Here is a 19,326-nt window from a genome sequence, read left to right on the forward strand (position 1 = left end):
AGCTCTGAAGGCCTAGCACGAGGCGTAAGATGTAACGCCAAGACGTGACAAAAAATATTGCGTCGCGCCCACTCACATCGCTTGGCTTTGAGAGCGACTGCGACGGAAAACTTGTCATCTCTTGCGCCTTGTGCTAGGCCTTCTGAGGGTACACAAGCATGGGTAGTATTGGGTAGCACCCTCCCTTTCACAGGTCCACAACTCGAATACCTATCATTCATCTACTCACTCGTGTCATCCCAGGCAATGGCTAGGTTACCTACATAGTAGCTATTTAGTTACCTATTTTCATACAAGGACACTATCCTGGAGTCAACTGAGTCATCAGCAGCTGTTAACTTGCTACTGCTGAATATACGAGACTCACATATGTATAGATTATATCTCTAGATAATCCTTAATTCTATCAGTACTATTATGCATATTATAAAACCTACTTGGATACTTTAGGAAAGGAAAAAAAAAACAGAAAAACTTTTCAGCCATTTATTTCATGTTTCAACAAACATGGAAGTAAAATTAAGCTTTGAACTCCGAGTACGGCGACTTGGTCAGCGGGATGTCCCTCCACAAGTCTGGGGTCAGGTAGGCGTAGGTCTTCGCGATGGCAGCGTACGTGGCCTTGGCGAAGTTACCCAGGGTGCCGGTGGAGCCTCGGGCTGACGTGTAGCAGTCCTGCACTCCAGCCATCTGCAGCAGCTTCTTGGGGACTGGAGCAGACACGATACCGGTACCACGAGGAGCTGGGATCAGCCTCACGGTGACGGAACCACACTTGCCGGTGACCTGGCGACAAGGTGACAGAGTATTAGAGATGGAGGGAAGGTAAGAAGTGTGTTGATGAGGTTGGAAAGGTAGTCAGACGCGTTACAGACTTCACTGGTTAGACCTCAGGGGATACCACGAATGAAATGATTAATCAGTCTCATCATACAAAAAAAGTTAGAATAAATACCACATGGCAAGATTTCCTGTGTACAGTAGAGTTTGTATACCATGGTATTTAGTTTATTAACAAAGCTAGGTTATAAAGAAGGCAATATTTACCTTGCAAGGCACGGTGTGGGGCTTGCCGATCTTGTTGCCCCAGTATCCTCTGCGGACGGGCAGCACGGACAGCTTAGCGAGGATGATGGCACCGCGGATAGCCGTGGCCACTTCCTTGCTGCACTTCACACCCAGACCGATGTGTCCGTTGTTGTCCCCAATAGCCACGAAGGCCTTGAAGCGGGTACGCTGACCAGCACGGGTCTGCTTCTGGACCGGCATGATCTTGAGCACCTCATCGTTCAGAGACGGGCCCAGGAAGAAGTCGATGATCTCGAACTCTTTGATGGGCAGAGAGAACAGGTAGATGCTCTCGAGCTTGTCGATCTTTCCTTCACGGACTAAGCGACCGAGCTTGGTTACTGGCACCCATTCCTTTTGGTCTTCCTTGCCGCGTCCACGGCCACGGCCGCGACCGCGACCGCGTCCGCGCGGGCCCCCGCGCCCCCTGTCGCCCCCCCGAGACCCGAAGCCTCCGCGGAAACCGCCACGACCACCGGCAGGAGCTGCGTCCGCCATTCTGGAAATTTTAACGACGCCATGTTGAAACATTCACAGAAATTGAGCTTTTGGAGGTGGGTTTGAAGGGTGATCAGACGCGTTAAGGCCATCACTGTGTCTCCACTATGGTAGATACCGCGAATGCATTGGTTTAAGTTCTCATCATGTCGAGGAAAAGTGAACACGTGGTTTTTAGGTTAGGAATATAACAAAAATACGAAATAAAATGGATCGAACTATAGGTAAATGAACTAAGCGATAGGAGAGTTAAATATGTAGGGGGATGGAAATAAAGATTAGCTAGAAATATTAATATAAAATGAAACTTACGTAAAGACGTGAATACGGAGAGAAGTTCAAACACAAAATGGCCGAATTTTTGGGAAGCCGAGAAAAGTTGAGTGTTTGACAGTAGTGATGTTCATAATCGATTATACATAATCGATTTTTACATCGTAATCGATATCAACTACAAGGATCTAATCAAATATTTTGTTTAATGTGTTTTTGTCGTTTGTCAATATTATATTAGTGTTAGGTATAGCGATATTGAAAATAATATGTAATAAGCGGCGATTACAATAGACAGTGTAGTGCACTACATGTATTGTAGCCTAGTGTAATTGCCGCTATACTTATATGAATATTATGTATTGCATTAACATTTTAACGTGTATTCATCGAAGTAAATAAGTTTTCTGTTCTCGCCGTTGTCAGAAACATCTCTATTACTGCGGAAAACTCTACAAGAAGAAACAAATTTCTCTCATGTAACCTAAAATTGCAAATCTATACAAAAATGCGACTATACAGGGTGTTGCAAAAAGGGTATACTAAGCCGAAACCTACATGTGCAGCATGGTATATCGAAGCCCGAAACTGAAATCAGAATTTCGAAATTCGCGAAAAAAAATATTGATTTTTCATAGAAACTTTGTTGGTCACGTGTCTTTTTACTATGGAGAAAGAGTTTTTTTTTCGCGAATTTCCAATATCTGATTTCATTTTCGGGCTTAGATATACCATGCTGCACATGGAGTTTTCGGCTTAGTATACCAATTTTGTAACACCCTGTATACTATGTAAAATGCGACAGAAATAGGACTCATGCAATATTTTACAAAATATTCTGAGTATGAAATAATACTGTCCATTCATAATAGGTAGGTATATTCATTTTTGGGAATGAAGATATTATTTCTTTCAGCACTATTAAAGTATATCGATTATTTATTTTATAATAATACCTAGGACAAAGGATAAGCCTCGCCATTCAGCGGGGCAATGCGGCCAGCCTCTTGGGAACCTTGCCAAACGACGGCGGTGACCTAGAAAATATTTTTTATCTTTTAAGGTAGGTAGTTAGGTAGTTTTATAACATCTTAATATTTATAGGTATTATTTTAGTTTATGTTTATTAGTCGTTATCGTTAACCCCTTTTATAATCGAGTAAAAATACTACTGATCATTATCCCCTCCATATGTTTTAGATAACCACAGATTAAAATAAAAGTTAAGCTGTGTATTAAAACGTTGTAAAAAAATACCTCATCTCGACCAACTTCTCCAACAATACGTTACAATATCCAACCAAAAACTTGTCGTTATTATTCTGAGGTTTGAAGGTTTGTGTGTAATATTCCGAGAACTTTTAAATATTTATTGGTATCATTAGATGATAGAGTAGTAAAGTAATCTCCACTACAAAACCATTGCCTAATAATGTAACCACCTACTAACATTAAAACTAAATTTGAAGGCTCCCTTTTGATGAATAAAAACAAACCCCTATCTCTGCAGGTAACTTACTTAAGTAGGTAGGTACTTAGTTACCTTATTCAAAGTTATAGGTAGGTGTTAGTACCTACTTATATCTTTGAATCGCATACCTTATATATTGGTAACTACAGGGACATTAGTGAAATTGCCGTATAGGTACCCTTCATATACCTACGTAACTATGCCTAATCAATACTTAGGTTAATAATGATAAGCGCATTTAAGTATATTTACCTTTAACTGCTTATCTCGGATGCATCAGCTGGGTTCAGGTATTATTGACCGTCCAATTTCAGCAATTCCCACTAAAACCGTATCTTATCTGATAGCATACTGACCCTACAGTATGGCCCTCTATACTTAATATTGATTATAATATCAATCCATTATGTTCTGTATAATAAGTACCTACTTACTTAATAAGAAGGTAATTACTAAGGTACCTACATAGTGTTTAAGTAGGTCGGTTGATTTATGTACCTATAAGTACCTAATTAAGTATTGTGTATGTATTTTTATGTATATATTTATAATGTATATATTATTATATTATATAATAGTTATATGGTATGTATTATTAATTTATTATGTAATATAGTATGTACTTCTATGTAAGTATATTTGTAATATTATAGTTAGTTTGTAGTTTATTAATGAATCTACATTTCCTTTTAACATGTACACTACACCCAATCTTATCTCTTATTCCCTCCATCCAAAGGTTGTCTGGCAGAGATCACTTTTAGTGATAAGACCGCCTTTTGTACCCTAATTAAGTTGCAATTTGTAATTCCTATGATTCTTTGTTGGTGTGCAAATAAAGAGTATTCTATCTATCTATCTATCTACCTACTTAGTTACTTATATGCTTACCTACGACTAGCTGTTAAAATGTTTTCCCGTGGAAATTCCACGATAAAAAGTTGCCCTTGTGTTAATCCATACCCAATCTCATTAAAATTGGTTCAGTCGTTTTGACGTGAAGAAGTAACAAATGGATGATAAAGTAGGATGAACGGTCGGCCAGCTCAGTTGTGTTAAGTGATGACGTTGTTTAGAAAGATTAACTTACAAAATCATCCTGTAAACCTACATTGTTATATCGCAAATATCTTATCTCTACAATACTTTCTGACTCATACACGTAAACATAATTAGGTAGAGACACTTTCAACGATAATACAGGAAGGTGTAACTGTTTAGATACAGTGTAACTAACATTTAGAGTAGAACACAGTGATTTATTTAAGAATTGTTATTATTAAAATACTGTGTGTAAAGTGAGCTATAATATGGAACACCCAGCATTTTCTGAAGCGGGTCAGACGGCTGGTTTAGAAATATGGACGATAGATGTAAGTTTCATTTGATAACTCCTGACTTGACTGAAAAAGAGAGGTATTATCGGAGCTATAACGTAAAATCTATAAGATAGTTAGATAACTATCATCATCATCATCAGCCAATAATCACCCACTGCTGGACATAGGCCTCTCCCAACGAGCGCCACAACACTCGGTCCTCGGCCTTCTTCATCCAGCCACTACCGGATATACCTAGGTATAATAGATTAGCTTAGCAGAAAATTTCAAGAGCTTATACCCTTCTATCTGTCTATCCTTCTGGGTCCCTATAGTACCTACTTTAGGTATTAGTCGCTATATTCTATATGTAAAACTGCTTACAGAACTTCGAACCAGTTGCGATAGAGCGGAAAAAATATGGCAAGTTCTACGAGGGAGACTCCTATATTGTTTTACATGTGAGTTAATAAGAATACCTACATATTCTATCTGATTAAGAACTATAAGTATTAACTATCCTACACAAAGGATTTAATGGAAAAGTTTAAGTACATGATGATATAGTTACGTATGTAACTACCTACTTATTGGTTACTCACGGCACAGGCTTAGCCTAGTGTGAGGACCCCAGCTACCATAGTTTTTTAATCTGGTCCCAATTTGCTATCGGCATTTTGTGAGTAGAACATTTTTATTGCTCGTCAGTCGTCACTGAACTTACCTACATAGTTAATCTAAAACCCCAACAAACCCCAACAGACAAACCAATCCGCCACCTCCTCCTTCACCTACAACGTCCACTTCTGGCTCGGCGCGCACACCTCTCAAGACAAGATGGGCGCGGCTGCCATCCTCACAGTCGCTCTAGACGACATGTTGGGCGGGCGGGCGGTGCAGCACCGCGAGGTGCAGGGGCACGAGAGCAGCCTGTTCCAGGGGTATTTTAAACCTGGTAAGTGTGGTTAACACAGCACGTTTATATCATATTATATTTTAGCCGCGTACCACCTCAACTCGCTGGTTCTGGCAGAATTACCAGCGCTGTATACTTTTTTGTACAGCACATGCTGAGTCAGAGCCATTTTACTGACATAATACACACCACAATTATTGTTATTCTTTATGCCACTGTACCTACATTGTTGTTTTGTATTTGTGATGTGTATTTTGTGAGTGAATAAATGATGTCACTCACATCGCGCAGCCTCAAGAGCGAGGGCGAAATGGACCGTGGTCATGTCTTAAATGGGCCCCGTGCTAGCCCTTCGGGGGGTCAATCTATCACGACTCTGTCTCGTTGTATTATTAAGCGTGCCGATTGAGTGTCCAATCCCCGTTTGTTCGTTCGTAGTATAATAGAGCCATCCCCCTGGGGCCTATCGAACTTTTTCAAGTACAATGTTTATCATGTTGAAAGTGCAACTTTTTACAACATGTTCTTCCTAACTACCACCCTAGAGATACACAGGGTATCCATTTTACAGCTCTCATCTTCTAAGTAGTCTTGTTACAGCCTAGAGGCATATTTCAAGTTAAAGAGTCTATTGTATGTTTCAGCGATCAGATACCTGCCGGGCGGGCTGGAGTCAGGGTTCACGGAGGTGGAGACCAACGCGGGCGCGCCGCTGCGGCTGCTGCGCCTGTCCGGCTGCGATAATATGAGGATTGAGGAGGTGAGCTTATATCAAAGAAGGAAAGAAAAGAAAAGACATTTGTTTAGAGCTACAAAAATACACCACATACACAGAAAAACGATTTAAGTACTTAAAATACACTAATAAATCAAACACTAGGTATCTGTACACAAAACACAAAAAAACGACCAGCCCCATTTATTAGCTCCCACACCACCATCTGTTTCTTTTGCAAGGTATCCACCTATCTACCCACTAACCGCTGCCAAGCATTATAATAAGTGCAAAACGATAAGTGCTTCCAAATTAGGGTAAGTAATACGAGGTATAAAAACGAATGGTATAACATTCACAAGATATACGCCCATATGATATAAATTTATTAAGTATATATAATAAATGTGTTAGCTGTAAGTTTTCTTAAATAAATAAATAAATAAATAAATAAATAACGATCACTGTGCATAACAAACGAAAGGCATAATTACTAAATACATAATTTCGTAAAGAATAACGTTCAAAAAGTATAATTTCAATTGATATAACGATTAAAATGCATAATATTCATAATATATAACGTTTATAACATATATTCTACAACGGATATAATTATCATAATGTATAATGCTCAAAAAGTATAATAGATTGTCGTATAGTTTTTTTTAATTATTATTGATGTTATGTGGGGGGAACGCTCCGCTCCGCTTCGCTGCGCTCCGCTTTGGTTTCGACGAACATGTGCACCTAACACGCTCCTCCTCGCTTTGCTCGTCGTCGCACCTATCTTTAGGTTTTGGTACTAGGGGCTTTCACAGCATTATTATTATTGGGGCTAAGAGGAGAGACGCTCCGCTCCGCTTCGCTGCGCTCCGCTTTGGTTTCGCCGACCATGTGCACCTAACACGCTCCTCCTCGCTTTGCTCGTCGTCGCACCTATCTTTAGGTTTTGGTACTAGGGGCTTTCACAGCATTATTATTATTGGGGCTAAGAGGAGAGACGCTCCGCTCCGCTTCGCTGCGCTCCGCTTTGGTTTCGACGACCATGTGCACCTAACACGCTCCTCCTCGCTTTGCTCGTCGTCGCACCTATCTTTAGGTTTTGGTGCTAGGGGGTTTGACGGTGTTGGGTTAACACAGATTATGGGTTAATACAGGTTAAACACAGATTATGTTATATGTTAGTATGTTTTATGAACTTTATACTAAATGATAGTATATATTTTAAACGATATACGTAATGTATGTTATACGAATTGATATTAGTCCTCGTAAGTATTATATATTTTGATATTATATCAAATGTACGTTATACCAATTGAATTTTATACCTTATGAAAATATAGATTTTGTTGTTATACGTAACGTTCATTATATGTTGTGAACGTTATTAATGTGAAATTATACATTTCGTTTTTATACGTCGCAATACGCACCCTCCAAATTAACCCAATGTTCTTCCACTACACTTCGGTCCAAACAACTTGGTAGTTCTGTAGTTGACAGCGAACTTTTGTCAAACTAACAAACCGTCTGTTCATCCTCCACTCTATTCATTCTTGGACTAACTAGCTAGCCCTAACCTATCATTATTTTTATCTTCACCCCTTGCTTCCTCCAGGTGCCAGCTGAAGCCGCCTCCCTCCACCGAGACCAGTGCTTCATCCTGGAGCTGGACCACGACATCTTCGTGCTCATGCCGAGCTCGGCGCGCGCCACGCAGCGCCGCAGGGTCGTCGCCGTCGCCAACAAACTCAGGGATGAGGAGCATAACGGGAGGGCTGCTATTGAGATTTTAGGTAGGCTTTGTTGCCTTATAAACGAAGGAATCTCCTAGAATGGGTTCTAGAAGCGGGTGTAGAAAAGCCTCCCCAAAACACCCTGCTGCCGCTGCATGGGTTCGTTATTGACGTAGGTAAACGTCACTATATCGCGATTCACGATAAATAGCGATTGGTGGAACGCGCTTAGCGAGTTTATCGACGTCGATAACGTACCCGTGTAGCGGCCGCTGCCGCTGGTCTGCTTTGTCAATAACATTCGTCGTTTTAGGGCGACATGCACCAAAATGTTAAACCTATATTTAATATTTTGGTGCAAGTGGCCTTTAGTGATGATCAAGCTATTCGCCAGAAATTAAAATTGAAATGCTGTTCAACAGATGAGTTCTCACCTGATGAAGACTTCGATCGATTCTTCGAGGCTCTCGGCTCCGGCTCCAGGGATGAGATGGACGACGCTTCCAGTGAGGAGGTAAGCATCATCATCACCATCGTCAGGCAGTATAGCACTGCTGACCTGGCAAACATCAGTCTATCAGGTTATGTCAAATTGCAGCTAGCATTGTTCCGTTCATACTCAGGTCCTAGTCTATGGTCAAGCTGAAAGAAATTCCAATCTACGTTTGTGGCTTCTCGCGAGAAATCAAGAAAGTCATAGAAAAAAGAGAATTTTACTATACAATATAATTTAATAATGACACTACATATACCTACATGTTTTTCAGGAATTCACGAGGGATGGAACCACGGTGTACTTGTACAAGGTGTTATACGGTGACGAGTTTGAACTGGACGCACTCAACAAGCCATTCAAACAAAAGCACCTCGCATCAGATGTAAGTTCTTCTTCTCAATGTGGATTGAATACATACATTATATAGGTTCTTAAATCTACAATGGGCATGTAGATTACATCTAGACTTTTTCATGTCTACAAATATAGGTAGTAGCAAATTTATAAAAGTCGTACCTACTTTCAACAAAACTGTTCAGGATGACCCTTTCAGTCACACCCTTTCAGCTTACTAGAGGTATAAGTACTTACAAACCCTTTTTGTCATATCCTATAGAACATAAGAAAGGCTTGATGCAATCGGTAACTAAATCTAGTAAAGGAATTCGCAATGTACAGTCAGCTGCATAAGTAGCTAACTATTGTCATAGACTAATACTATTGTATACCTTTGATATTGTACACTTTTGTACATTGTCAAAATCACAAACTGCCTGTGCATTCATTCATTTTTGATATAGATAGATAGATAGATAGAGTAGGTACTCTTTATTTGTACACCAAGAAATTATTAACAATTTTACATAGACACTTAACTAGGGTACAAAAGGCGGTCTTATCGCTTATAGCGATCTGTTCCAGTCAACCTTTGGATGGATGGACTAGAGATATATAAAAAACCGGCCAAGTGCGAGTCGGGCTCGCGCACAAAGGGTTCCGTAGCAGCAAATATAATAATTAACCAAAATTACAGTTAAATCAACCTATCTCAAAAACTATAAGAGATACTTTGATCAAACCAAAAATCGTTGAAAGAGTTAATTAGCATGCATCACCTCTATTTTTTTTAGAATTTTATACCCAGTAGTTATAAAAATAGAGGGGGGGGGACATACTTTTTACGACTTTGAGAGCTGATATCTCAAAAACCGTTCACTTTAAGAAAAATGTTTTTTAGAAAACTTTATATCATTTTAAACCTTTCCATTGATACCCCACACGGGTATTTACATCGAAAAAAAAAATTTCATCCCTCAGTTACATGTATGGGGGGCCCCACCCCCAATTCTTTTTTTTACTATTTAGTGTCATATTTTTGTAGCGGTTCATACAACACATATTCCCATCAAATTTCATCACTGTAGTACTTATAGTTTCCGAGTAAATCGGCTGTGACAGACGGACAGACGGACAGACGGACAGACGGACATGACGAAACTATAAGGGTTCCGTTTTTGCCATTTTGGCTACGGAACCCTAAAAAGGGGTACAGTGTACTTACTCAAGGAATATAGTTTAATTTAATTTATTATTATCTAACTACACACTAAATATAGGCTTAAAATAAATAAAATACACACAAGTACATACGCCAACTACATGTATTATAATACACAATTATATATAATATACACACACACACACACACACACACTCACGCCTTGTACTAATGTACTCCCTTGCGGGGTAGGCAGAGGTGCATTGCTGCACCCACTTTTCGCCAGAGTGTTATGTTAGTCCCAATGTAATAGGGGGCGGGCCTATTGCCATTTTACGGGCACATCCAAGACCTGAGAACAAATATCTGTGTTTAAACAAATATCTGCCCCAGCCGGGAATCGAACCCGGGACCATCGGCTCAGTAGTCAGGTCACTAACCACTACGCCATTCGGTCGTCATAATATAATACATATATAAATATATACACACACATATATACATATACATACATATATATCACATACATATTATACCTACATACATGATTTTATAATACTTATTTAATGATCTGATAACAGCTAAACAGTTGATTTAAGGTAGTGTTCTTTCACCATTCTCTTAAAGGTTTCCAGAGTTGGTGCTTGTCGGATTTTTGATGGAAGATCATTCCACAAAGTGATAGCGCGAGCCGTGTAAGAAGCACTGAAGAATTTAGTGGTATTAGGAGGGATATTAAGGCGGAGATTGTGGGTAGAGCGCAGTGTCAGGTTGTGAGATTCACAACGAAGCTGAAAGCGTTCTTTTAAGTAAGCGGGGTATGTTGGGTTAAAGAGTATGGAATATAAAAGTGAAAGAATGTGGGTATTGCGACGAAGACGAATAGGGAGCCACTTGAGTTTAGCGCGAAAATCGGAAACATGGTCATATTTACGTAAGCCAAATATAAACCGTATAGAAAAATTTTGGAGTCGCTCAAGCTTATTTAACTGCTCCTCAGTTAAATCTGGATAGCAAGAATCGGCATAATCTAAAATAGGTAGAAGTAAAGACTGAGAAAGCTCAATTTTGGTGGTAGTGGGTATAATATGTAGTTAGGTACTCGTAGTTTGACAAGATACAAAAGTGTATAGCGACTTATGAAGCTCACCGTAAATTTTTATACGACATGCTACCTTTCAGGAGATCTTCATCCTAGACACCCCGGACTCCGGTATCTTCATCTGGATCGGCTCCAGTGCGGATGAGGAGAACAAGAAGAACTATCATGACATTGTCCAGAAGTACTTGGATGTTAAGGGATACCCCGCTTGGGTGAGTTAAATTCAGATCACAAGTATTTTCTTTCACGCATCTTTTACATCAGCCAGATATGGTAGTCAGACTGTACACCTTATTTTGCATTGGTTGTGCTGTTGCTATCATCACATAGTAAATTGAGGTAACTAAGTATTAATTCTTGTTCTTCATAGGACTGAGTTTTCTATTCCATTCTATTCTCTGTGGGGGCGTAAGTACCTGCACCTAGCTCTCTCGAATGGAACCTTTGCGCATATCTCCTAGGTCTAAACTGCCTAAGTAAGGACTGAGTTTTATTTTTGTCGTATAATACGTCGTACCGGATACCCAGAACTTGGCAACCGATGCTCCACTACTGCACCATTGTATACCACATATTTACAGTTTACGGAAGCTAATCTGGTCCCCATATTTCAGCTGCACGCTACCAGGGTCACAGAAGGCGCGGAGAGCTCTCTCTTCAAGCAATACTTCGCCCATTGGGACGTCAACGACAACGCCTACATTAAAAGTTATGCTTCAGGCATTGGTGAGAATATTTACAGTCCTATCCTATTCATCTACCATCTATCTACCATCCACCCATCGACCGAATGGCATAGCGGTTAGTAGTTAACCAGCTCTGTCTGCTGTACCACACTGTCATCAGATGTGGTTTGATTCCCGAATGGGGTAGGTATTTAGCTGTCGGGTCTTGAGTGTTAAATGTTTGTGCTATGTGATATCTCCAACCCGACAGCCAAACTTGGAGATTTTAATTACAGCAATAAATCCTCAGTCTTCTTGTAGGCCCTCGACATGCAGTCTTTTGTTTTTGTAAAGGGATACCCTTCCCTTCTAACCGCTGACTTCTTGGATGTCTTTAGGATCTCTCACGAATTTGCGGAACTATAAATAGCGTGATAATCCATAATTTTCTGGGTGCAATATTAAAGCCTCTTCTATCCTCAGACGCAGGCTACGGCTCCGGTGAAGACGACGCCGTGGTGGCTAAGCTGGTGGGCAAGAGCGCCGCCGCCAGCCGGTACATGCCTGACGATGGCTCCGGGACATTCACTGTGTTCAGGTAACTTCACAACATAGTGGTATATAGGTACAGAGTGCTACAACAGTAGGTACTGTGTTGAGGTAACTATTTAGCTGCAGGAAGAGAGGAAAACCAAGAAAGACGTGGCTTGATTGCGTGATAGAAAATATGAGAGAGTGTGGAGTGAATGAGTAAAATGGCGTGACATGACAAACAAAGCCGACCCTAAATAAGGTTTTCCTTAGAGTAGGGATTAGAAGAAGAAAGTAACTAGTTGTAGGGTATAAAAGGTATGTAACGGGTAAGTAATACGAGGTATAAAAACGAATGGTATAACATTCACAAGGTATACGCCCATATGATATAAATTTATTAAGTATAACGATCACTGTGCATAACAAACGAAAGGCATAATTACTAAATACATAATTTCGTAAAGAATAACGTTCAAAAAGTATAATTTCAATTGATATAACGATTAAAATGCATAACGTTTATAATATATAACGTTTATAACATATATTCTACAACGGATATAATTATCATAATGTATAATGCACAAAAAGTATAGAAGATTGTCGTATCGTATTTTCATTATCATTGATGTTTTGTGGGGGGAACGCTCCGCTCCGCTTCGCTGCGCTCTGCTTTGGTTTCGACGAACATGTGCACCTAACAAGCTCCTCCTCGCTTTGCTCGTCGTCGCACCTATCTTTAGGTTTTGGTACTAGGGGTTTTGGCATTATTATTATTATTGACGCTATGTGGGGAGACGCTCCGCTCCGCTTCGCTGCGCTCCGCTTTGGTTTCGACGAACATGTGCACCTAACACGCTCCTCCTCGCTTTGCTCGTCGTCGCACCTATCTTTAGGTTTTGGTACTAGGGGTTTTGGCATTATTATTATTATTGACGCTATGTGGGGAGACGCTCCGCTCCGCTTCGCTGCGCTCCGCTTTGGTTTCGACGAACATGTGCACCTAACACGCTCCTCCTCGCTTTACTCGTCGTCGCACCTATCTTTAGGTTTTGGTACTAGGGGTTTTGGCATTATTATTATTATTGACGCTATGTGGGGAGACGCTCCGCTCCGCTTCGCTGCGCTCCGCTTTGGTTTCGACGAACATGTGCACCTAACACGCTCCTCCTCGCTTTGCTCGTCGTCGCACCTATCTTTAGGTTTTGGTACTAGGGGTTTTGACATTATTATTATTATTGACGCTGTGTGGGGAGACGCTCCGCTCCGCTTCGCTGCGCTCCGCTTTGGTTTCGACGAACATGTGCACCTAACACGCTCCTCCTCGCTTTGCTCGTCGTCGCACCTATCTTTAGGTTTTGGTGCTAAGGGGTTTTGACATTATTATTATTATTGACGCTATGTGGGGAGACGCTCCGCTCCGCTTCGCTGCGCTCCGCTTTGGTTTCGACGAACATGTGCACCTAACACGCTCCTCCTCGCTTTGCTCGTCGTCGCACCTATCTTTAGGTTTTGGTGCTAAGGGGTTTGACGGTGTTTGGTAATTAAACACAGATTATGTTATTGTATGTTAGTATGTTTTATGAACTGTATACTAAATGATAGTATATATTTTAAACGATATACGTAATGTATGTTATACGAATTGATATTAGTCCTCGTAAGTATTATATATTTTGATATTATATAAAATGTACGTTATACCAATTGAATCTTATACCTTATGAAAATATAGATTTTGTTGTTATACGTAACGTTCATTATATTATTATGTTGTGAACGTTATTAATGTGAAATTATACATTTCGTTTTTATACGTCGCAATACGCACCCGTATGTAACTTGTAAAAGGCCTTTTACTGCTCATTCTATTGTTATACCTTCAAATTGTGCTGTAAGTTTTCCTAAAATAAAATAAATAAATAAATAAGTAGGTATAAATCGGATTATAACACGCCCCTGTTCCCACTTCCAGTTGCCTGTACCATCAAATTAGAGATCCACAAAAATGCAATCGCAGCCAAACTTAAGCACTTTCAAGTTGTTTGGACCAAACTATAACTATATGTATAATTTTACTGTTCAGGTTCGCCGGCGGTGAGCAAGAGGACATCATGGAGACGCTCTCATCATCATCGTCAGGCGCGCGCGTGCTGCACGCCGGCGCGGTCTACGTGGTCCAGTACCAGTACGAGGGGGATAGCTATGTGGTCTACAATTGGGTGGTAAGAAATAACACCTAAAACATATGCAAGAAGGTCGGGTGGTGTTGTGGTTAGTGACTCTGACTCTGACTGCTGTGACTGAGGTTCGATCCCCGGCCATTCAGATATTTGTAAATTGTTCTACGGTCTTGGGTGGTAAATGTTTGTGTTGTGATGTCTCCAAACCGTCTGCCAAGTGTGTAGACTATGGCAATCATTCTCCACTTTCTGAGGAGGCTCTCTGTTCTGCAGTGAAATGTTCACAAGCTATTATAACTATATGCACTTGTCAAAATGAATAACATACATATTTGATTTGATCATTTTTTGACGCAATCATTATTTCACTGTTTTTAGGGAGCTGACTCTAGTTCAGAGGACAGGGCTGCTGCAGCGGAGCTGGTGACGCAGTTGGAAGATGAGGTACCTATCTATCACCTACGATACTTACTAAGGATATAGCTTCTCTTCGGACCCCTATGGTTTCGGTTTCGACAGAAATATAAGTTACCGACGCATAGCTAAACTATTCGGTTGATTGTCAGATCCATAAATCAATGCTACTTATGATGCTAATAGTTTACGAAGGCTTACAGTAGCTAATGGAAAGCTTGCCCGTCATTTTATAATTTTTGGTTCTTTAATTTTCAGCTGGAAGGAAAGACAACACTAGTGAGGGTGCCCCAAGGGAAGGAGCCTAAACACTTCTTAGGGTTGTTCAAAGGCAAGTTTCTATCATCATTATCATCAGCCCATACTTAATCATTTACTGCTGGACATAGGTCTCTCCGAAGGAGCGATATAACTCTACCATTGGACTTCTACAGAGTGTTGCAAAAAGGTCCGAAAGAGGGGTCATTCTGAACAACTTTTGTTCTACAACCCCCTGAGTCACTCGATCCCTTTGGGCTTATCCCTTTTTGCAACACACTGTATAGTTGTATACTTCCACTAATACCAGCTACTTGTCTAAGGTCTTCGCTCCATTCAACGCTACGTTTAAACCTTGAATACCACTCGATAACTCATCAGGCGTAACTGTTCTTCGGGAGATATCTCCGGTCCACTACCACTACAGCTGTAGACTTTAATTTTGATTCAATTTGAATACCCAGGATGGTACATTAATAGTCATACATATTTTCCAGGTCATTTGGTGATAGTTTTCGGTTCGAAGGAGAATGATTACGCTCCGGACAACGCGAATCATGATTATGAAGACACAAACGTGCGACTTTTTAGAGTGAGTACCTACCTGTAGGTACCTAGGTCTACATCTATTTTAGTAGGTAGAGCTATCCCAAATATCTACAATATTACCTATGTGCATATCCCCAAGGTCTAAACTCCCTTCCTAAGCTGTACCATTTACCACCACGCTCACTGGTCCTCTGCGTTAGTTCTAAATCTAGATAATATGTATAAGTAAGTAGGTGTTCTCACGATGTTTTCTGTCTGGCTGAGCTCTGCATACTCCTCTTTATTCTTCGCCAAGCGCAACCGCTGTTCTAAGCCACTCCTGTCCATTCTCTTATATTGCGCAGTCACGACTGTGCCAACAAGCCCTAGGCACTAATCTCCTCCAACCTCCCCAGGTGGAAGGCACGGCTCTAGGCGTGGATATGCGCGCGACGCAGGTCCCCGAGACGGCGGCCTCGTTGGAGGATGATGACGTGTTCGTGCTGCAGACTGCGGACACCCTGTATGTGAGGGTGGGGAAGGTGAGTGGGCCTCAGGACATCCTGTATGTGAGAGTGGGGAAGGTGAGGATGGGTGTGGAGTTTGGGGAAGAAATATTAGGAAGGAATTGTTTTCTGTAGGGCTCTGAAAAGGAGCGCCACAACACTCTTTTCTCAGCCATCCCCAATCAATGGCCATCTCTTAATTTACACCTGGCAACGGTAAATAAGTATACCTACAGAACCAGAAACTGATAATACCATTAGGTAGACGCGAGTTCTCAAGAGGCAACGACGGGAAGACTAATGTTGCGTGTGGGGGCTCTTTTGCAAACAATCCTTAAGCCTACATGTTGTCCGAGCGTAAACAAAATGTTGCTGATCAGGATTCATTTCCACCACTTTTATTTCAGGAATCAGACGACACCGAGAAGACAGCGGCTCTAGAGTTCATAGAGTCGTTTGTGACAGAAGACGGTAACATCGTGACCTTCGACCAGGGGGACGAGAGCGACGAGTTCTGGGAGATATTGGGTACGTCTCATCATTAGCATGTCGTCTCATCGTAGTAGGTATATTGCCTAGATATCAGTTTAAAAAATATCATTCATAACAGTTAGGTTAGGTTGGGTTATTTATCTACTAGGTGTATATTTAAGCTAGCTTAGCTATGACGAGCTTCGCTTCGCCTTAAAAACATCCGTTGGAATTCCGGGACAACTCATCCAGGAATCCAGGGTGTCAGCTTTCAACTAGCCAAATTTTATAAAAATTACCATATTTCATCTTCATAACTGATCATCATCACCTAACTTTAGTCCAAAACGTAGCGGATTTAGGTAACTGTTCTGTATCTATCTTATCTGTTGTTTGTGGTACAAATAAATGATTTACCTATCTATCTATTAACCAGGCGGTAAACCAGACGACCTAGAAGACAACTCCACCTGGAAAGCCACGGTGTCCCGGCGCGCGCACGCCGCCACCACTCTCACGGCCGTGTCTGTCAACATGCGGGGGAAGGTGCGGTTTGAAGAGCTGCCGGAGTTCGCGCAGGAGGTAAGGAATCGCCAGGGTTACTGTTCATCACCATATCAGCCTATAGCAGTTAACTGGACGTAGGCAATTAGGAATTACCAGCCTCCTTTAGCAAGTCGTCGCCCCCATTAAGCCGGAGCGCGGAGGGCGTCCTACACTAACATAGCATTTTTCAGTGCAATTAATGCTTGATTACCTACTGTCGCAGATTTTTGTGTTTTGTTGTGTCCGCGCCCTTACAGAAACAACTGTTGGTTGGCTTTATGAATATAATAACTAGATGTTCCTCGTGATGGACTCTTACTCATCTTTCATGGTCTTCCCGTTTCAGTCCCGTTCCATATCCATCCCCATCCACTCCTTTCCCTTCTATGCTCTACTTAGTCAGTATACGAAAGATGCCTGGCTACTGCGGCTACTCATAGCATATGGAATCCAGTTTGGAAGCTACATACCTACCTATTGTAAACCAAGTAGTTAGGAAAATAAACATTTTCATGTCCAATGTGTTCCCAGGACCTGTCCGACGACGGCGTCTACATCCTGGACACTGGAGAAGAGCTGTACTTCTGGCGCGGCGCCGCCGCCCCCGCGAGGGTGTTGGCCGCCAAGGAGGACATTGTTGAGGTATTACGAGGATTGGCTACGTGGAAAGGGATGCTTCTATTCATGGGGGTGCGTTTGTGCCACCAGTGTCTAACGTAATTATTGTGATAATAGCACCTGGGTGAATACTGTAACAGCTGTGGGGTTACCACCACCGCGCATTAGCAACCGACAATCCTGCAGTATCGGTTATCTGTGAAATCTTATGGATTTGACTATGTTTGCTCAGCTATTTGAGCAATGCTCCTAGGATTATCGATTGGCGATTGCTAATGTGTCGGAGGTGGTATGGTAGTTATACCTCTTGCAACATCCTATACTATAAATGAAGCGTAATACAGTCTGCCTTTCATAATTGTACAAGATTTTAGGGTAGAGCATATCTTCATATCCTAAGCTACAGGTTTTCCACCTATTTAGGGAGTAGAGACTTGACCCTTGTTCTACTGTACCTATGTAAAACAAGAATGTAAGAATGTTTTTGAAATAAAGATTGTTATTATCCCTGCCCACAGCAATACATATCAGACGACGGCCTCGACCGCACGGCGACATCAGCCCTCGTGGTGAGCGTGAGGCAGGGCGCAGAGCCGGCTGTCTTCAGGGCACACTTCCCGGACTGGGATGAGGATATGTGGACGGTAGGTTAGAGTTTGTTTTTACCGCCTATAGCCCAATAGAACGTACGTCACTTAATCGCGAGACAATCGAAGACTGTTGATTAACCTGTGGCGGACTCCTAGCCACTAGTTCAGACGAAGATCAACAGATGGCGCTCGGAACGCAATACAGAGAAGATGTATGGGACCTACGCAAATTACTATGAAGATCCTACATCGCGCATTCGAAGTTTCTCACCTACTCTGCAATATATAGAAATCCCCAACGCTAACCGTTGGGCAGCTGCCCGCCAGGCCACACCACCCGGCCTGGTCGGAGGATCCTCCCTTTGCATGGGGATGCTCCAACACCTTCAGCATCTCCATAAACCGTTCAGAATCTGTCAATTTAGTATCTGAGGTTAAACAACAGACTTTAAATCTAAAGATATGTTCTAATAAGCATGATAATCGGATTATCTTGTAACTTTTTGGTAAAAAGCTCTTGCGTAGAAGTTAATGCGACGGCGGCGGCGCTAGTTAGCCTATAGTAACAGCCATAGTCTCCATAGGAGAGGCTGTACTAAGCATTGAACTATTATTGGCTGATGATGATGAATGATGCTTGTATTTTTTAAGTTTTACTAAACATGTTAATTTGGTTTCAGAATCAAACGTCTTACGAAGATATAAAGAACGAAGTTAAAGCTGGGAACGCATAAATTGTAGCAAATCACAATGTTAGTAAAACGTGTCCAAGAAAGCTAACTTTGCAATAGGAACAAGTGGCAACCCTCTTGTAAAGTCAGACTGCTCTTACCTACACAAGAATTAAATGCACTATTATGTAATGAATAAGAGTAATAGCACATTTTTTTAAGTTAGTGATAAGGTCACAGAAAT

The 19,326-nt window shown here is 41.3% G+C and overlaps 2 protein-coding genes across 2 annotated transcripts; one reads left to right on the forward strand and one right to left on the reverse strand.

The window, feature by feature from the left end:
* Positions 1–473: 473 nt before the first annotated feature.
* LOC105392927 (40S ribosomal protein S2) lies at positions 474–1,999 on the reverse strand. The gene is made up of 3 exons (XM_011564619.3): positions 1,879–1,999; positions 1,048–1,567; positions 474–786 (listed from the first exon to the last, which is right to left on the reverse strand). The coding sequence occupies exons 2-3, from the start codon at positions 1,564–1,566 to the stop codon at positions 520–522; spliced, it is 786 nt and encodes a 261-aa protein (XP_011562921.1). The 5' UTR covers position 1,567; positions 1,879–1,999; the 3' UTR covers positions 474–519.
* Positions 2,000–4,507: 2,508 nt separating this feature from the next.
* On the forward strand, positions 4,508–19,287 carry LOC105392933 (gelsolin-like). The gene is made up of 20 exons (XM_048624318.1): positions 4,508–4,683; positions 5,016–5,090; positions 5,392–5,584; positions 6,190–6,305; positions 7,885–8,062; positions 8,425–8,516; positions 8,770–8,880; positions 11,179–11,310; positions 11,713–11,824; positions 12,247–12,361; positions 14,384–14,522; positions 14,859–14,924; positions 15,153–15,225; positions 15,650–15,744; positions 16,097–16,222; positions 16,594–16,714; positions 17,094–17,239; positions 17,735–17,845; positions 18,340–18,465; positions 19,092–19,287. The coding sequence occupies exons 1-20, from the start codon at positions 4,621–4,623 to the stop codon at positions 19,143–19,145; spliced, it is 2,244 nt and encodes a 747-aa protein (XP_048480275.1). The 5' UTR covers positions 4,508–4,620; the 3' UTR covers positions 19,146–19,287.
* Positions 19,288–19,326: the final 39 nt, after the last annotated feature.

The sequence above is a fragment of the Plutella xylostella genome, chromosome 11 (genome assembly GCF_932276165.1).
Source record: "Plutella xylostella chromosome 11, ilPluXylo3.1, whole genome shotgun sequence".
NCBI classification, from domain to species: domain Eukaryota; kingdom Metazoa; phylum Arthropoda; class Insecta; order Lepidoptera; family Plutellidae; genus Plutella; species Plutella xylostella.